A 13,736-nucleotide genomic window follows, 5' to 3' on the forward strand; every position below is an offset into this window, starting at 1 on the left:
GTATGTCACCATGAGGTCGTGGCTTACCGGGAAAGATTTACCGTCTCTGACCTGGTGACTTCATGGCGGCTCTCTGTCTGACTCTTCTTCCCAGCATTCAGTTTTGTCTCCCTGCCAACCTAAGCTGCTGCCCTAACAAAAGAACCAGGCAGTTTCTTTATTCAACCAATGAAAGCAACATAGGGGCATATATTAGAAATGTTAGGTACAAAAAACAGAGATACAAAAGAAAAAGACAGAGACACACAATACAGTCAGGAGGGAAACCCAGTGAATAGTGAATTTGTCTGTGTTTATTTTTCATATTCTTTATATATCCCAATCAAAAAGGGGGAAGAAGGCAAGACTGCTTTACCATGTTATAAGAAAGGAACAAAGTAATTAATCTCTTCATTATCTGAAACATCAAGTAATTATATCCTGAGTTAAGTATTCTGTTGTTTAGGCATGATATACAGCAACCAAACATTAGGCCAAGCATCCTGTAGGAAGCCAAACCCTGGGTCAAATCTCCTGTCATAACCTTGAAGGAGCAGGATTAGGTCTAAATGCTCTGACATTTAGTACAGGTAGAATGAATCCACATCCGTGGGCTCCAACAGGGTTAAAGATATAAACCCTTATGGCTCAAGCATTGTTTAAAGTGACTATAATTTGTGTGGGTTCAGGGGTTATGTGACCTGCTATCGTAAACAAGTAGAGGTCAGAGTCCAACTTGCAGTTGTTACTCCCTTCCTTTAACAATGATGGGTCCAGGGATCCATCTTAGGTGGTCAGAAATGGCAACAAGTGCATTTAACCACTGAGCCATCTGGCTGGTCTGCACAACAGAGACCGTTGCCTCTGTTTGTGGGATCCAGTTCAGGCCCTAAAGATTGCATGACAGTTGTTTACCAATTGATATATATGCCCTGTCCTTTAACAGAATGTATGAGAGACAGAAATATTTACTCCTCTATTTTATAATCTAGACATGAAGACATGGAATATCAAGAAATACTTTTTTTTTATTTAAAAATTTCCACCTCCTCCTATTTCCTTCCCCGTCCTTACCTCCCCCTCCCTCTCCAGTCCAAAGAACAGTCAGGGTTCCCTGCCCTATGGAAAGTCCAAGGTCCTCTCCCCTCCATCCAGGTCTAGAAAGGTAAGCATCCAAACAGACTAGGCTCCCACAAAGCCAGTCTATGCAGTAGAATCAAATCTCAGTGCCATTGTCCTTGGCTTCTCAGTCAGCCCTCATTGTCAGCCACGTTCAGAGAGTTCGGTTTGATCACATGTTCCATCAGTCCCAGTCCAGCTGGCCTTGGTGAGCTCCCATTAGATCAGCCCTGCCATCTCAGTGGGTGGGCACACACCTCAAGTTCCTGACTTCCTTGCTCATGTTCTCCCTCCTTCTGCTTCTCATTTGGACCTTGGGAACTCATTCCAGTGCTCCAATGTGGGTCTCTGTCTCTGTCTCCATCCATTGCCAAATGAAGGTTCTATGGTGATATGCAAGATATTCATCAGTTTGGCTATAGGATAGGGCCAGTTCAGGCGCCCTCTCCTCAGCTGCCCAAGGAACAAACTGGGGACATCTCCTTGGACACCTGGGAACCCCTCTAGAGTTATGTCTCTTGCAAACCCTAAAATGACTCCCTTAATTAACATATCTAATTCCCTGCTCCCATATACACCCTTCCTCAATCCCAACCATCTCATTCCCCCAAGTTCTCCCCATTCTCCCCTTCTCATGTTTCTCGCCCCATCTCCCCTTACCCCCACCCCACCCCCGCCCCTAATCTCCCAGTTTTTGCCTGGCAATCTTGACTACTTTCAGTATCAATGAGGATAACTGTATGTTTTTCTTTGGGTTCACTTTCTTATTTAGCTTCTCTAGGATCACGCATTATAGGCTCAAAAACCTTTAATTAAGGCTAGAATCCACTTATGAGTGAGTACATACCATATTCATCTTTTTGGGTTACCTCACTCAGGTTAGTGTTTTCTATTTCCATCCAGTTGCATGCAAATTTCAAGAAGTCATTGTTTTTTTTACCGCTGAGTAGTACTCTAATGCATACATATTCCACACTTTCTTTATCCTTTCTTCCATTGAGGGGTATCTAGGTTGTTTCCAGCTTCTGGCTAATACAAATAATGCTGCTATGAACATAGTTGAACAAATGCTTTTGTAGTATAATAAGGCATCTCTTAGGTATATTCCCAAGAGTGGTATTGCTGGATCCTGGGGTAGGTTGACCCCGAATTTCCTGAAACACCACCACACTAATTTCCAAAGTGGTTGCACATTCCCACCAGCAATGGATAAGTGTTCCCCTTACTCCACAACCACTCTAGCAAAGATTATGATTGGTGTTTCTGATTTTAGCCATTCTGACAGCTGTAAGATGGTATCTCAAAGTTGTTTTGATTTACATTTCCTTGATCACTAAGGAGGTTGAGCATGACCTTAAGTGTCATTTGGCCATTTGAACTTCTTCTGTTGAGAATTCTCTGTTCAGTTCAGTATCCTATTTTTTAAATAGGGTTAGTTAGCATTTTAAAGTCTAGGTTCTTGAGTTCTTTATATATTTTGGAGATCAGACCTTTGTCTGTTTCAGGTCTGGTAAAGATCTTCTCCCAATCAGTAGGATGCCTTTTTTTCTTAATGACACTGTCCTTTGCTTTATAGAAACCTCGCAGTTTCAGGAGGTCCCATTTATTCATTGTTGCTCTTACTGTCTGTGCTACTGGGGTTATACATAGGATGTGGTCTCCTGTTCCCATGTGGTGCAGACTACTTCCTGCTTTCTCTTCTATCAGGTTCAGTGTGGTTAGATTAATATTGATATCTTTAATCCATTTGGACTTGAGTTTTGTGCATGGTGATAGATACGGATCTATTTTCATTCTTCAGGTTGACATTCAGTTATATCAGCACCATTTGGTAAAGATGTTTTCTTTCTTTCATTGTACTTTTATATCCTTTGTCGAAAATCAGGTGTTCATAGGTTTGTGGATTAATATCTGGGTCTTCAATCCAATTCCATTGGTGAACATCTCTGTTTTTGTGCCAATACCAAGCAGTTATCTTTATTGTACCTCTATAGTTTGAAGTTATCTTTGTGGTAGCTCTGTAGTTTGAAGTCAGGGATGGTAATGCCTCTGGAAGTACTTTCATTATATAGGATTGTTTTGGCTATCCTGGGTTTTTTTCCATATAAAATTGATTATTGTTCTCTCAAGGTCTGTGAAGAAATTTTGATGGGATTTTGATGGGGAATGCCTTGAATCTGTAGATTGCTTTTGGTAGAATTGCCATTTTTACTATGTTGATCTTCCCAATCCAAGAGCATGGGAAAGCAGTCCATTTTCTTGTATCCTCTTTAATTTCTTTCATCAAAGACTTACATTTCTTGTCAAATAGATCTTTCACTTCCTTGGTTAGAGTTATCCCAAGGTATTTTATGCTATTTGTGGCTATCATGATTGGTGATGTTTCTCTGATTTCCCTCTCTGCTTCTTTGTTCTTTGTGTATAGGAGGACAACTGATTTTTTTAATTGATTTTATATCCTGCCACATTACTAAAGGTGCTTATCAGCTCTAGGAGATTTTTGGTAGAGTTTTGGGTTCGCTTATGTACACTGTCATATCATCTGCAAATAACGAAAGTTTGACTTCTTCCTTTTCAATTTGAATTCCCTTGATTTCCTTATGCTGTCTTATTGCTATTGCTAGAACTTCAAGCACTATATTGAAGAGGTATGGAGAGAGTGGACAGCCTTTTCTTGTTCCAGATTTTAGTGGGATGGCTTTGAGTTTCTCTCCATTTAATTTAATGTTAACTGTTGCCTTGTTGTATATTGCTTTTATTATATTTAGGAATGAATCTTGTATCCCTAATCTCTCCAAGACCTTTATCATAAAAGGGTGTTAAATTTTGTCAAGTGAATTTTCAGCATCTAATGAAACAATCATATGTTTTTTTTCTTCAGTTTATTTACATGAACCAGCCCTTCATCTCTGGGATGAAGACTCCTTGATTGTAATGGATAATTTTTTAAATGTCTTCTTGGATTCTGTTTGCCAGAATTTTATTGAGAATTTTTGGATCGATGTTCATGAGTGAGATTGGTCTGTAATTCTCTTTCTTGGTTGGGTCTTTGTGTGGTTTTGGAATCAGGGTGACTGTAGCTTCATAAAACGAGTTTGGTAATGAATCTTCTGATTCTATTATGTGAAACACATTAAGGAATATAGGTATCAGGTCTTCTTAGAAGTTCTGATAAAATCTGCATTAAAACTATCTGGTCCTGTGCTTTTTTTGGTTGGGTGTTTTTTTTTTATGACAGCTTCCATTTCCTCATGACTTATGGGTCTATTTAAATTGTTCACCTGGTCTTGATTTAATTTTGGTAAGTGGTACTTATCTAAAAACATGTCCATTTCTTGTACATTTTCCAACTTTGTGGCAAATAAGCTTTTGTAGTAAGACCTAATGATTCTCTGAATTTCCTCTGTGTCTGTGGTTATGTCCCCCTTTTCATTTCTGATCTTGTTAATTTGCGTGTTCTCTCTCTGCCGTTTGATTAATTTGGCTAGGGGTTTGTCAATCTTGTTGACTTTCTCAAAAAACCAGCTCTTTGTTTCTTTGATTCTCTGAATTGTTTTCTGTGTTTCTATTTTGTTGATTCCATCCCCAGTTTGATTAATTCTAGTCTTCTACTCCTCCTGGGAGAGTCTGCTCCTTTTTTTTCTAGAGCTTTTAGCTGTGCTGTTAAGTTTCTAATGTGAGCTTTCTCCGTTTTTTTTTTTTTTTTTTTTTTTTTTTTTTTTTTTTTTTTTTTTTTTTATTGTGGGCACTTAGATCTATGAACTTTCCTCTTTGCACTGCTTTCATAGTGTCCCATAGGTTTGGGTATTTTGTGTCTTTTATTTTTGTTGAATTCAAGGAAGACTTTAATTTCTTTCTTTCTTTCTTTCTTTCTTCCCTGACGCACGGGTGGTTCAGGAGTTGACTGTTCATCTTCCATGAGTTTGTAGGCTTTCTGGGAGTATAATTATTGTTAAATTCTAACTTTTTTCCATGATGATCCGATAAAAATATTGGTTATCAATATTTTTTCTGTATCTGTGGAAGTTTGCTTTGTTATCGAGTATGTGGTCAATTTCGAGAAGGTTCCATGAGATGCTGTGATGACGGTATATTCTTTCCTATTTGGGTGGAATGTTCTATAGATGTCTGTTAAGTCCATTGATTCATTACCTCCATTAATTCTCTTATTTCTGTTAGTATTCTGTCTGATAAACCTGTTAATTGGGAGAGAGGAGCTTTGAAGTCTCTTACTATTCGTGTGTGTGGTTTGATGTCTGCCTTTAGTTCTAGTAATGTCTCTTTTACGTAGGTGGGTGCTTTTATATGAAGGTCATAGATTTTCTGGATTGAGAATTCACCCTGATTAATTGTTTCTGTTATGAGTATAAAATGTCCATCTCCGTCTCTTCTGATTGTTTTTAGTTTGAAAGCAGTTTTGTTAGAAATTAATATGACCACACCCTCTTTTTTCTTAGGTCCACGTGATGAAAAAAACTTTTCCCAACTCTTTAATCTGAGTAAATGTCTGTCTTGTGGTTGAGGTGTGTTTCTTTTAAACAGCAGAATGTTGGATTCTGTTTTTGCATCCAATCTCTTAGCCTGTACCTTTTTATAGGTAAATCAAGTCCATTGATATTAAGTGATATTATTGACCAGTGGTTGTTAACTCTGGTCATTTTTTTGGTAGTAGAGTTTGTGCGTTTCCCTTCTTTGAGGTGTGCTGGTGAAGGGTTGTTAGATATCTGAGTTATTGTGGGCATTGTTGGATTCCTTGGGTTGTGATTTCCCTTCTATTACTTTCTGGTAATGCTGGATTTGTGCCTACGTATTGTTTAAATTTGTTTTTATCTTGGAATACCTTGTTTTCTCCATCTATGATGAAAGAAAGTTTGGCTGGTTATAGTATTCTGGGCTTTCATCTATGATCTCTTAATCTCTGCTATGCATCTATCCAAGCCATTTTGGCTTTTATGGTTTCTTTAAAGATGTCAGGTGTAATTCTGATAGGTTTCCAATTATATGTTACGTGATCTTTATCCTTTTCAGCTTTTAACATTCTTTCTTTATTCTGTATGTTTTATCTTTTGATTATTATATGGCAAGGGGAATTTTTTTTTTGATCCAGTCTCTTCGGTGTTCTGCATTCTTGTACCTTCATAGGAATATCCTTCTTTAGGTTGGAAAAGTTTTCTTTTATAATATTGTTGAATATGTTTTCTGTGCCTTTGAGGTGTAATTCTTCTTCTTTTACCCCTATTATTCTTAGGTTTGGTCTTTACATGGTGTCCTAGATTTCCTGGATGTTTTGTGTTAAGAATTTTTGGATTTCTGTTTTCTTTGATTAGTGTGTTTATTTTCTCTGTAGTATCTTCAGCATCTGAGATTCTTTCTTCTATCTCTTGTATTCTGTTGGTTATACTTGTCTCTGTGGTTTCTGTTCATTTACCCAGACTTTCCATATCCTGCCATCTCTCAGTTCGTGTTTTCTTCATTGCCTCCATTTCAGTTTTCAAGTCTTGAACTGTTTCCATTACCTGTTCGATTGCTTTTTCTTGGGTATCTTTGAGGGATTTATTCATGTTTTTCTAACTTTTTGTTAGTCTTCTCATCCATTTCTTTAAAGGAGTTTTTCACATCCTGTTTAATGGTCCCTAACACTTTCATAATGTTATGTTTAAAGTCTATTTCTTCTACTTCTTCTGGATTAGGGTATTCAACTCTTCCTGCTGTATGTTCGCTGGATTCTAGTGTTATCATGTTGCTTTTCAGATTGTTGGAAAAATTCTTGCATTGGCACCTGCCCATCTCTTTCTTCAAATGCTCTTAGGAGATTTTTGGCAGCTTAGTCCGATCTTTGCTATGGCTAACTTTGTAATTGAAGGTTTTTCTTTATCTGCCCCTTCTTAGGTCCCCTCAGACCAGGAGTTGGCTCTCAGATCCTCCCCACCCTGAAGTATGCTCTGGTGGCAGATCCCTCCAGATGGATCTACTGGTACTGAATCAGGGCCACTTGCTGGGCAAGGACCTAGCAGACAAAAGGGCAGGCTTGGTAGATACCAGCTTGGTGGAACAAAGAAACCCCTGAAGCCTTGCACTCACCACTGTGTACACAGACACTCAGCCCTGAAGCAGGCTGAGTTGGGGGATCCTAGGACCAAGCTGATAGAAAAGTGTGCTTGAGGGAAAATTGGGGTGAGATATGTAGAGAAAGACAGTAGCCAGGGAGAAGCCCCACTGAATGGCCAGGAAGTTTAGGGAACTGGAGGGTGCCTGTGCTCCATTTCCGGGGCTATGGCTGGCCAGGCGGTAAAACACTTACCCCTCCAGATGGATCTACTAGTACTGCATTAGGGCAGTTGCTGGCCAAGGACCTTGCAGACAAAAGGTACTGGATCAGGGGCACTTGTTGGCCAAGGACCTTGAAGACTACAGGTTAGGATAGGTAGGTGCTAGCTCAGTGGAATAAAGTTACCACTGTTTCCCCAGAACCTCAGTCCCGAAGCAGGCTGAGTTGGGGGTTCCTAGTTTCACACAGATGGAATGGGGTGTCTGGGGCAAGCTGGGGTGGGATAAGTAGAGAAAACAACTAGCCAGGGAGAAGCTCTGCTTAATGGCCAGAAACTTTAGGGGATTGGAGGGTGCCTGTGCTCCCTTCCCTGGGCATCTGGCTAGCTGGGAGGCATATACTTACTTCTCCAAAATGATCTACTGGTACTGGATTCTGTTTTTTTTTTTAAATGAAGGCATTAGACCTGCATCCACAAATCACAAATACACATTTGGATTCATTGTAGTTTCCTGTAACAGTCTAAATCTGTTGTAATGGAAAGTTTTCTCAATGAAGACTAAGGACTATATTTATCTTGGGGTATAAGAACAAACATTTAGAAATAATTAGACATTTGTCTGGTTAAGTACTATAGTGTGAAGGCGTAAGTCACAGACAATACCACACCAGTTTGGAATTATGATTAATAGAATGGTTATTTATTCAAAGGGGAAAAAACTTACAGATTACCATCCCAGACAACAGCCCCTCCACGCGAACAGGAAAGGAGTCTAGAAGCTGGAAGTTGAGCTGGAAGCCAGAGAGAGAGAGGAGGACAACCGCTGCTTTTTTTAAAGAGAGAGAGACCACGCTCCAATGGACTAGTAACTCAGCGGTGATTGACTGATGGGGCGGAAGAAGCTCCTGCAGCAATAGTGGTTGTAGGTTTTTCTCTAAGATCCATGACTTGTGTAGCCTGCAATTGTTAGCTAGTTAGGTTTCCAGTACCAGTCATGATTTCCCACTTGTTATGTGAGCCTTAAGTCCAATTAGAGAGCAGTTGGTTACTGCCAGGTATTGGCACTTAAACTGTACCCTTACTGTTACCCTGTCTGCATAGTTGGCATGGTTTATAGGTATCTTACATGGATAAGATTGAAGTGTGTCCATCTATTTAAAACTTGCATGTCTTTATGAATGATTCCCTCTGCTCAGAGGGGCCCATAATTGGCCAGAGTACTTTGGACTAGCTAAATCTCTAGGTGGTCTGTCACCAGTATTTTACCTTCCCTGAATTCTCACACAGCCATACATTAACACCCTGCCCTGTCTTCACTCCATTCAGTTGTCTGACCCCTTACCCCACAGTCACTTTACACGTGCCAGGCACTTATCAACTATCAATGTCCATTTCCATATTGTTCCCAAGAATGAACACATCCTAACCCTCAACATGCTCTATGCACTCTCTTCTTGCAGTAGTCTTCCCTTATCACACCTTATTTCCTCCACCCAGTCTAACAGGCTACATCCCTCTCACGTGTCACATCCCCCAACACTGGTCCTCCATCATATCCCTGCCCCAAGGCCTGCATCCTACCTCTTCACTACTTCACCATCACCCAGAGAACTCACCCTATTTTTCTTTCCTCGTGCACATCTCTCCACTTCCAAACAGCAACCATCCACCTCCTTGTCCTCTTGTCTTCTCCCAATGACTTTTTCTGCACACTTTTTGTAGCTCTTATTGTTAGATTTGATTCTGAAGATCATACCATTCACCCATTCTGTCTTGGAACTCATATCTCCTGCTTCAAACCTCCCTGCTGACTGTCATGAATTTTTGTAAAGAAGAATTTAAGACTACTTAATATATTTTCAGCTATCCAAATACAAGCATTGAACACTACCTCCTTCAAAGAAATTCTGCAACATGATATTGCACAAATATTTATAAAATTGTGGGCACAAAGGTAGCTTAGAAGTAATGTTTGGATCGCCGCTGACCTAGCATATAACCAGACTTTGAGTTCCAGCACCCCTGTTATTGGCTGATAATTTTCAGTAACCCCCGGTTTGTGGGGATTGCAGTCCTATTATGGACTAAACAGGCATTTGGAGAATATCTCAATCCCATAGACATACATGGTGGCAAAATGCCCAGACTTTAGTTTGAACTACAAATTATAAGCTAAAAATTAGTAAAGAAATATTTAAGTGAATAAAATTTAATCCCAAATAGAAATGATTACAATTTTCCTCATACATGCTGGCGATAAATTCTCAGAAATTCATTTAAAAAAATCTCGAAGTATTATTAATGCATGGATAGGTCCTAATTTCTAAAATTTGTGATAACTTATTAGCAATACGGACACATGCCTTTAATCCCAGCATTCCAGGGTCAGAGGCAGACAGATAGCTGTATCTGAAGCCAGTATTATGAGAACTCTGCCTAAGAAATTTATTTTCTTTTAATTTTTTTCGACACAGAATTTCTATGTGTAGCAGGACTGCCAGTCCTGGAACTTGCTTTATACACCATACTGGCCTCAAACTCAGAGATGTGCCTGCTCCTACCTCCCTAGTGCTGAGATTAAAGGGCTACACCATCATTGCCTGAAGGAGAATTTTTTCTTTTTAAATTAAAAAATAAAACCAATTTATGGTCCTGCAATAGTGGCACATACTTTTAATCCAAGGTACTCTGGAAGCAGAGATAGGTGAATCTCTGAGTTGTGGGCTAGCCTGGTGAGTTCCCAGGCAGCCAGACTACACAGAGAAACCCTGGTTTGAAAAGCCCGCCCCTTCCTCCTGGTGGAGGCCTGGTGCTGATTGGCCTAAACTAAATTCTGCCCTTTGAGCCTTGGCAACAGTGGAGGGAACGGCAGTCATTGGAGGGCGCCATTAGCCAATGGTGGAGAGCCCCAGTCTGAGGAAGTGGTTCCCGGGCATGGAGTGTACTCCTCTTTGAGAAACCCTGAAATAGAACTCGAGGCAGCAGCATGATGGCAAACCGTGAGGGTAAGTGTCTTTTTCTAGTTATGTCTCTATGAATGTAGCAGCCGGGCCCCTTTCCCTCCTCGGGGTCCCCACTAGTCGCGAAGGATCTTTCGGGGTGGGGGGGGTCACCGTTCCACAGAGCCTTCAAAATGGCGCCTGGCTGTGGTGACCACTCCTGGCGAGAAGCTTACACTCTGGCTCTCCTGTGGTCTTCACCAGAGCAAAATCTTCCACCCTTTCTGGCCCTGGGTCCCTTGTCCTTCATCCACCCCTCTGTTCTACAAAGGAAACTGCAAGAAGGATACGCGGATGGGGGCGGGGGAAGCGGCAGAGGCTGCTGCTGAGGTGGCGGGACCTCGCGCCTCGATCGGGAAGCAGAGGCAGGGATATCTCTGTGAGTTTGAGACCAACCTGGTCTACAAAGGGAGTTCCAGGACAGTCAGAATGGTTATGCCGAGAAACCCTGTCTTGAAAATACATTGACATTGCACAAATATTTAAAAACTTGTTGTGGGCAAAAAGGTAGTTTATAATAATGTTTCGATCACCACTGTCCGTGCATATAACCAGACTTCTAGTAACAGCACACTTGTGTATGGCTAATATTTTTCAGTAAACCCTTGTTCGTGGGAATTGCTGCCCTATTCTGGACGACACAGGCACTTGGAGAATATGTCATTTCCACAGACATACATTGTGGCAATTTTTGTTCTTTTTAAAAATAATATGATGATGGGATGTCCCTGGCAGCTCGCGGAGCAGCTGCTAGCGGCTGTGGGTCCCCGCAAGATCTCCAGGGTGGCAGCGCCATGCGGCCGGGGAGTCAGGGTCCCCGGGCGAGCGGCAGAGTCAGGCGGCTGGATGTGGTGGACGGCAGAGTAAATGGATATAAGGCTATACATAAAGCTAGACATTTATTACTTAAAGAAAGGAAAACATAGACAAATATAGAGAAAACAAAGACATATATACATACACACACACACACACACACACACACACACACACACACACACGGGCACGCACTCACCCACACACATGCACCAGAGAGAGAGAGAAGATGGCTGCGGGAGAGGTCCAAAAGTGGCTGGGGTGGGCGTGGTTAGTTCTTAAAGTGGCAGAAGACTAAAAGCAATATGCCCAGACTTTAGTTTGAATGACGAATTATAAGCTAGAAATAAGTAAAAGAAATATTAAAGTGAATAGAATTTAATCTCAAATACGAATGATTATAATTTTCCTCATATATGCTGGCGATAAATTTTAAAAAACTCATTTTAAAAAATCTCGAAGTATTGTTAATGCATGGATAGGTTCTAATTTCTAAAATTTGTGATAACTTGTTAGCAATACGGACACATGCCTTTAATCCCAGCATTCCAGGGTCAGAGGCAGGCAGATAGCTGTGTCTGAAGCCAGTATAAAGAGAACTCCGCCTAAGAAATTTATTTTCTTTTAATTTTTTTGACAAAGGATTTCTATGTGTAACAGGACTGGCAGTCCTGGAACTTCCTTTGTACACTAGGCTAGCCTCAAACTCACAGAAATGAGCCTGCTTCTACCTCTGTAGTGCTGAGATTAAAGGACTATACCATCACCATATGACCAAGAATTTTGTCTTGTTAAATTAAAAAGTAAAACCGATTTATGGTCCAGCAGTGGTGGCATATACTTTTATCCAAGGCACTCAGGAGGAAGAGATAGGTGAATCTCTGAGTTGTAGTCTAGCCTGTTGAGTTCCCAGGCAGCCAGACTACACAGAGAAACCCTGGTTTGAAAAGCCCGCCCCTTCCTCCTGGTGGAGGCCTGGTGCTGATTGGCCTAAACTAAATTCTGCCCTTTGAGCCTTGGCAACAGTGGAGGGAAAGGCAGTCATTGGAGAGCGCCATTAGCCAATGGTGGAGAGCCCCAGTCTGAGGCAGTGATTCCCGGGCATGGAGTGTACTCCTCTCTGAGATGCCCTGGAATGGAACTCGAGGCAGCAGCATGATGGCAAACCGTGAGGGTAAGTGTCTTTTTCTAGTTATGTCTCTATGAATGTAGCAGCCGGGCCCCTTTCCCTCCTCGGGGTCCCCACTAGTCGCGAAGGATCTTTCGGGGTGGGGGGGTTTCCTTTCCACAGAGCCTTCAAAATGGCGCCTGGCTGTGGTGACCACTCCTGGCGAGAGGCTTACACTCTGGCTCTCCTGTGGTCTTCACCAGAGCAAAATCTTCCACCCTTTCTGGCCCTGGGTCCCTTGTCCTTCATCCACCCCTCTGTTCTACAAAGGAAACTGCAAGAAGGATACGCGGATGGGGGGGGGAAGCGGCAGAGGCTGCTGCTGAGGTGGCGGGACCTCGCGCCTCGATCGGGAAGCAGAGGCAGGGATATCTCTGTGAGTTTGAGACCAACCTGGTCTGCAAAGGGAATTCTAGGACAGTCAGAATGGTTATGCCGAGAAACCCTGTCTTGAAAATACCGACAATGATGTGTGGATTAGGATTGTTGAAAGGGGCAGGGAGTAGAACTGGTTCTATTCAAGACTTAAAGCCCTTTACTGAGTTGTGACCCATGAACCGCATAGCTGGAGTCCAAGGTATCCTTCCTAAGGATATATCTATGGCAGTGCCAGAAAGTCATAGAACGGACGTCTGGTTCGTGGGTTTGTTTGGTTTTTTGTAGAAACCATGATTACCTCCTGCTCTGTCACAGTCCTGTTCTCCCCCTAGCCATGGTTCTAGACCGTTTCCCTAGACTCCCTTGCTGTGTTTCCCACCTTTTCCTTTTTAACCCATCTGTCTGGTTCTCAAAGCACAACTTTCTGTACATTCTTTAACTATGACCATTGTAAATCAGAAACAAGGTGGGCCCGAGTTGTGAATGCCAAAGTGCTAGAAATCAAGGTGCAAGGGGGGAATAGAAAGCGGAGGAGCCACACACAAGGTGTGAATGGGGGAGCCGCCCAAGCCGTTAATGGGGGAGCAGCAAACAGGTATGAATGAGGAGCAGCACAGAGACAAGAATGGGGGAGCAGCACAAAGGGTTGAAGGGAGGGGCAGCACACAGTTGTCAAGGGAGGAGAGCACACAGGGGTGAAGGCAGGAGCAGCACACACTTGTGAAGTGAGGAGCATAATGGATGCACAGAACTGGAAAGAGGTTTGGAGCCCTAAAAGAGTAAAATCTGAAAGCCATAGGAAGAGAGAAGTCAGATTATAAAGAACAGAGGTAGTATAATACTTGTCTGCTTAAATTATTTGACATTGTAATATAATTACACTATTTCTGCTTTCCTATTCTCACTCAAAACCCCAATATGTCTGTCCTTGCTCTTTCATATGTATTGTCCTCTTCTTTAAAGAATTGCTATTATATATACCCCCCCTCTCTCTGTTATATGTATGTG

At 41.7% G+C, this 13,736-nt stretch overlaps 1 protein-coding gene across 3 annotated transcripts in view; it reads left to right on the plus strand.

The window, feature by feature from the left end:
* The window catches only part of LOC125403661 (uncharacterized), a 67,271-nt gene that overhangs the window by 14,288 nt on the left and 39,247 nt on the right, over window positions 1-13,736 (plus strand). The window contains exon 1 of one of the 3 annotated variants that reach the window (XM_048439200.3): window positions 10,285-10,372. The exons of 1 other annotated variant lie outside the window; for it this stretch is intronic. In XM_048439200.3, the coding sequence (XP_048295157.3) occupies window positions 10,354-10,372 (19 nt within the window). In that variant the 5' untranslated portion in view covers window positions 10,285-10,353. Of the gene's footprint in view, window positions 1-10,284; window positions 10,373-12,250; window positions 12,357-13,736 lie in introns of those variants that run through there. One more of the 3 variants, XM_085684325.2, reaches the window with a different exon arrangement.

The sequence above is a fragment of the Myodes glareolus genome, chromosome X (assembly GCF_982192425.1).
Source record: "Myodes glareolus chromosome X, mMyoGla1.1, whole genome shotgun sequence".
NCBI lineage: Eukaryota > Metazoa > Chordata > Mammalia > Rodentia > Cricetidae > Myodes > Myodes glareolus.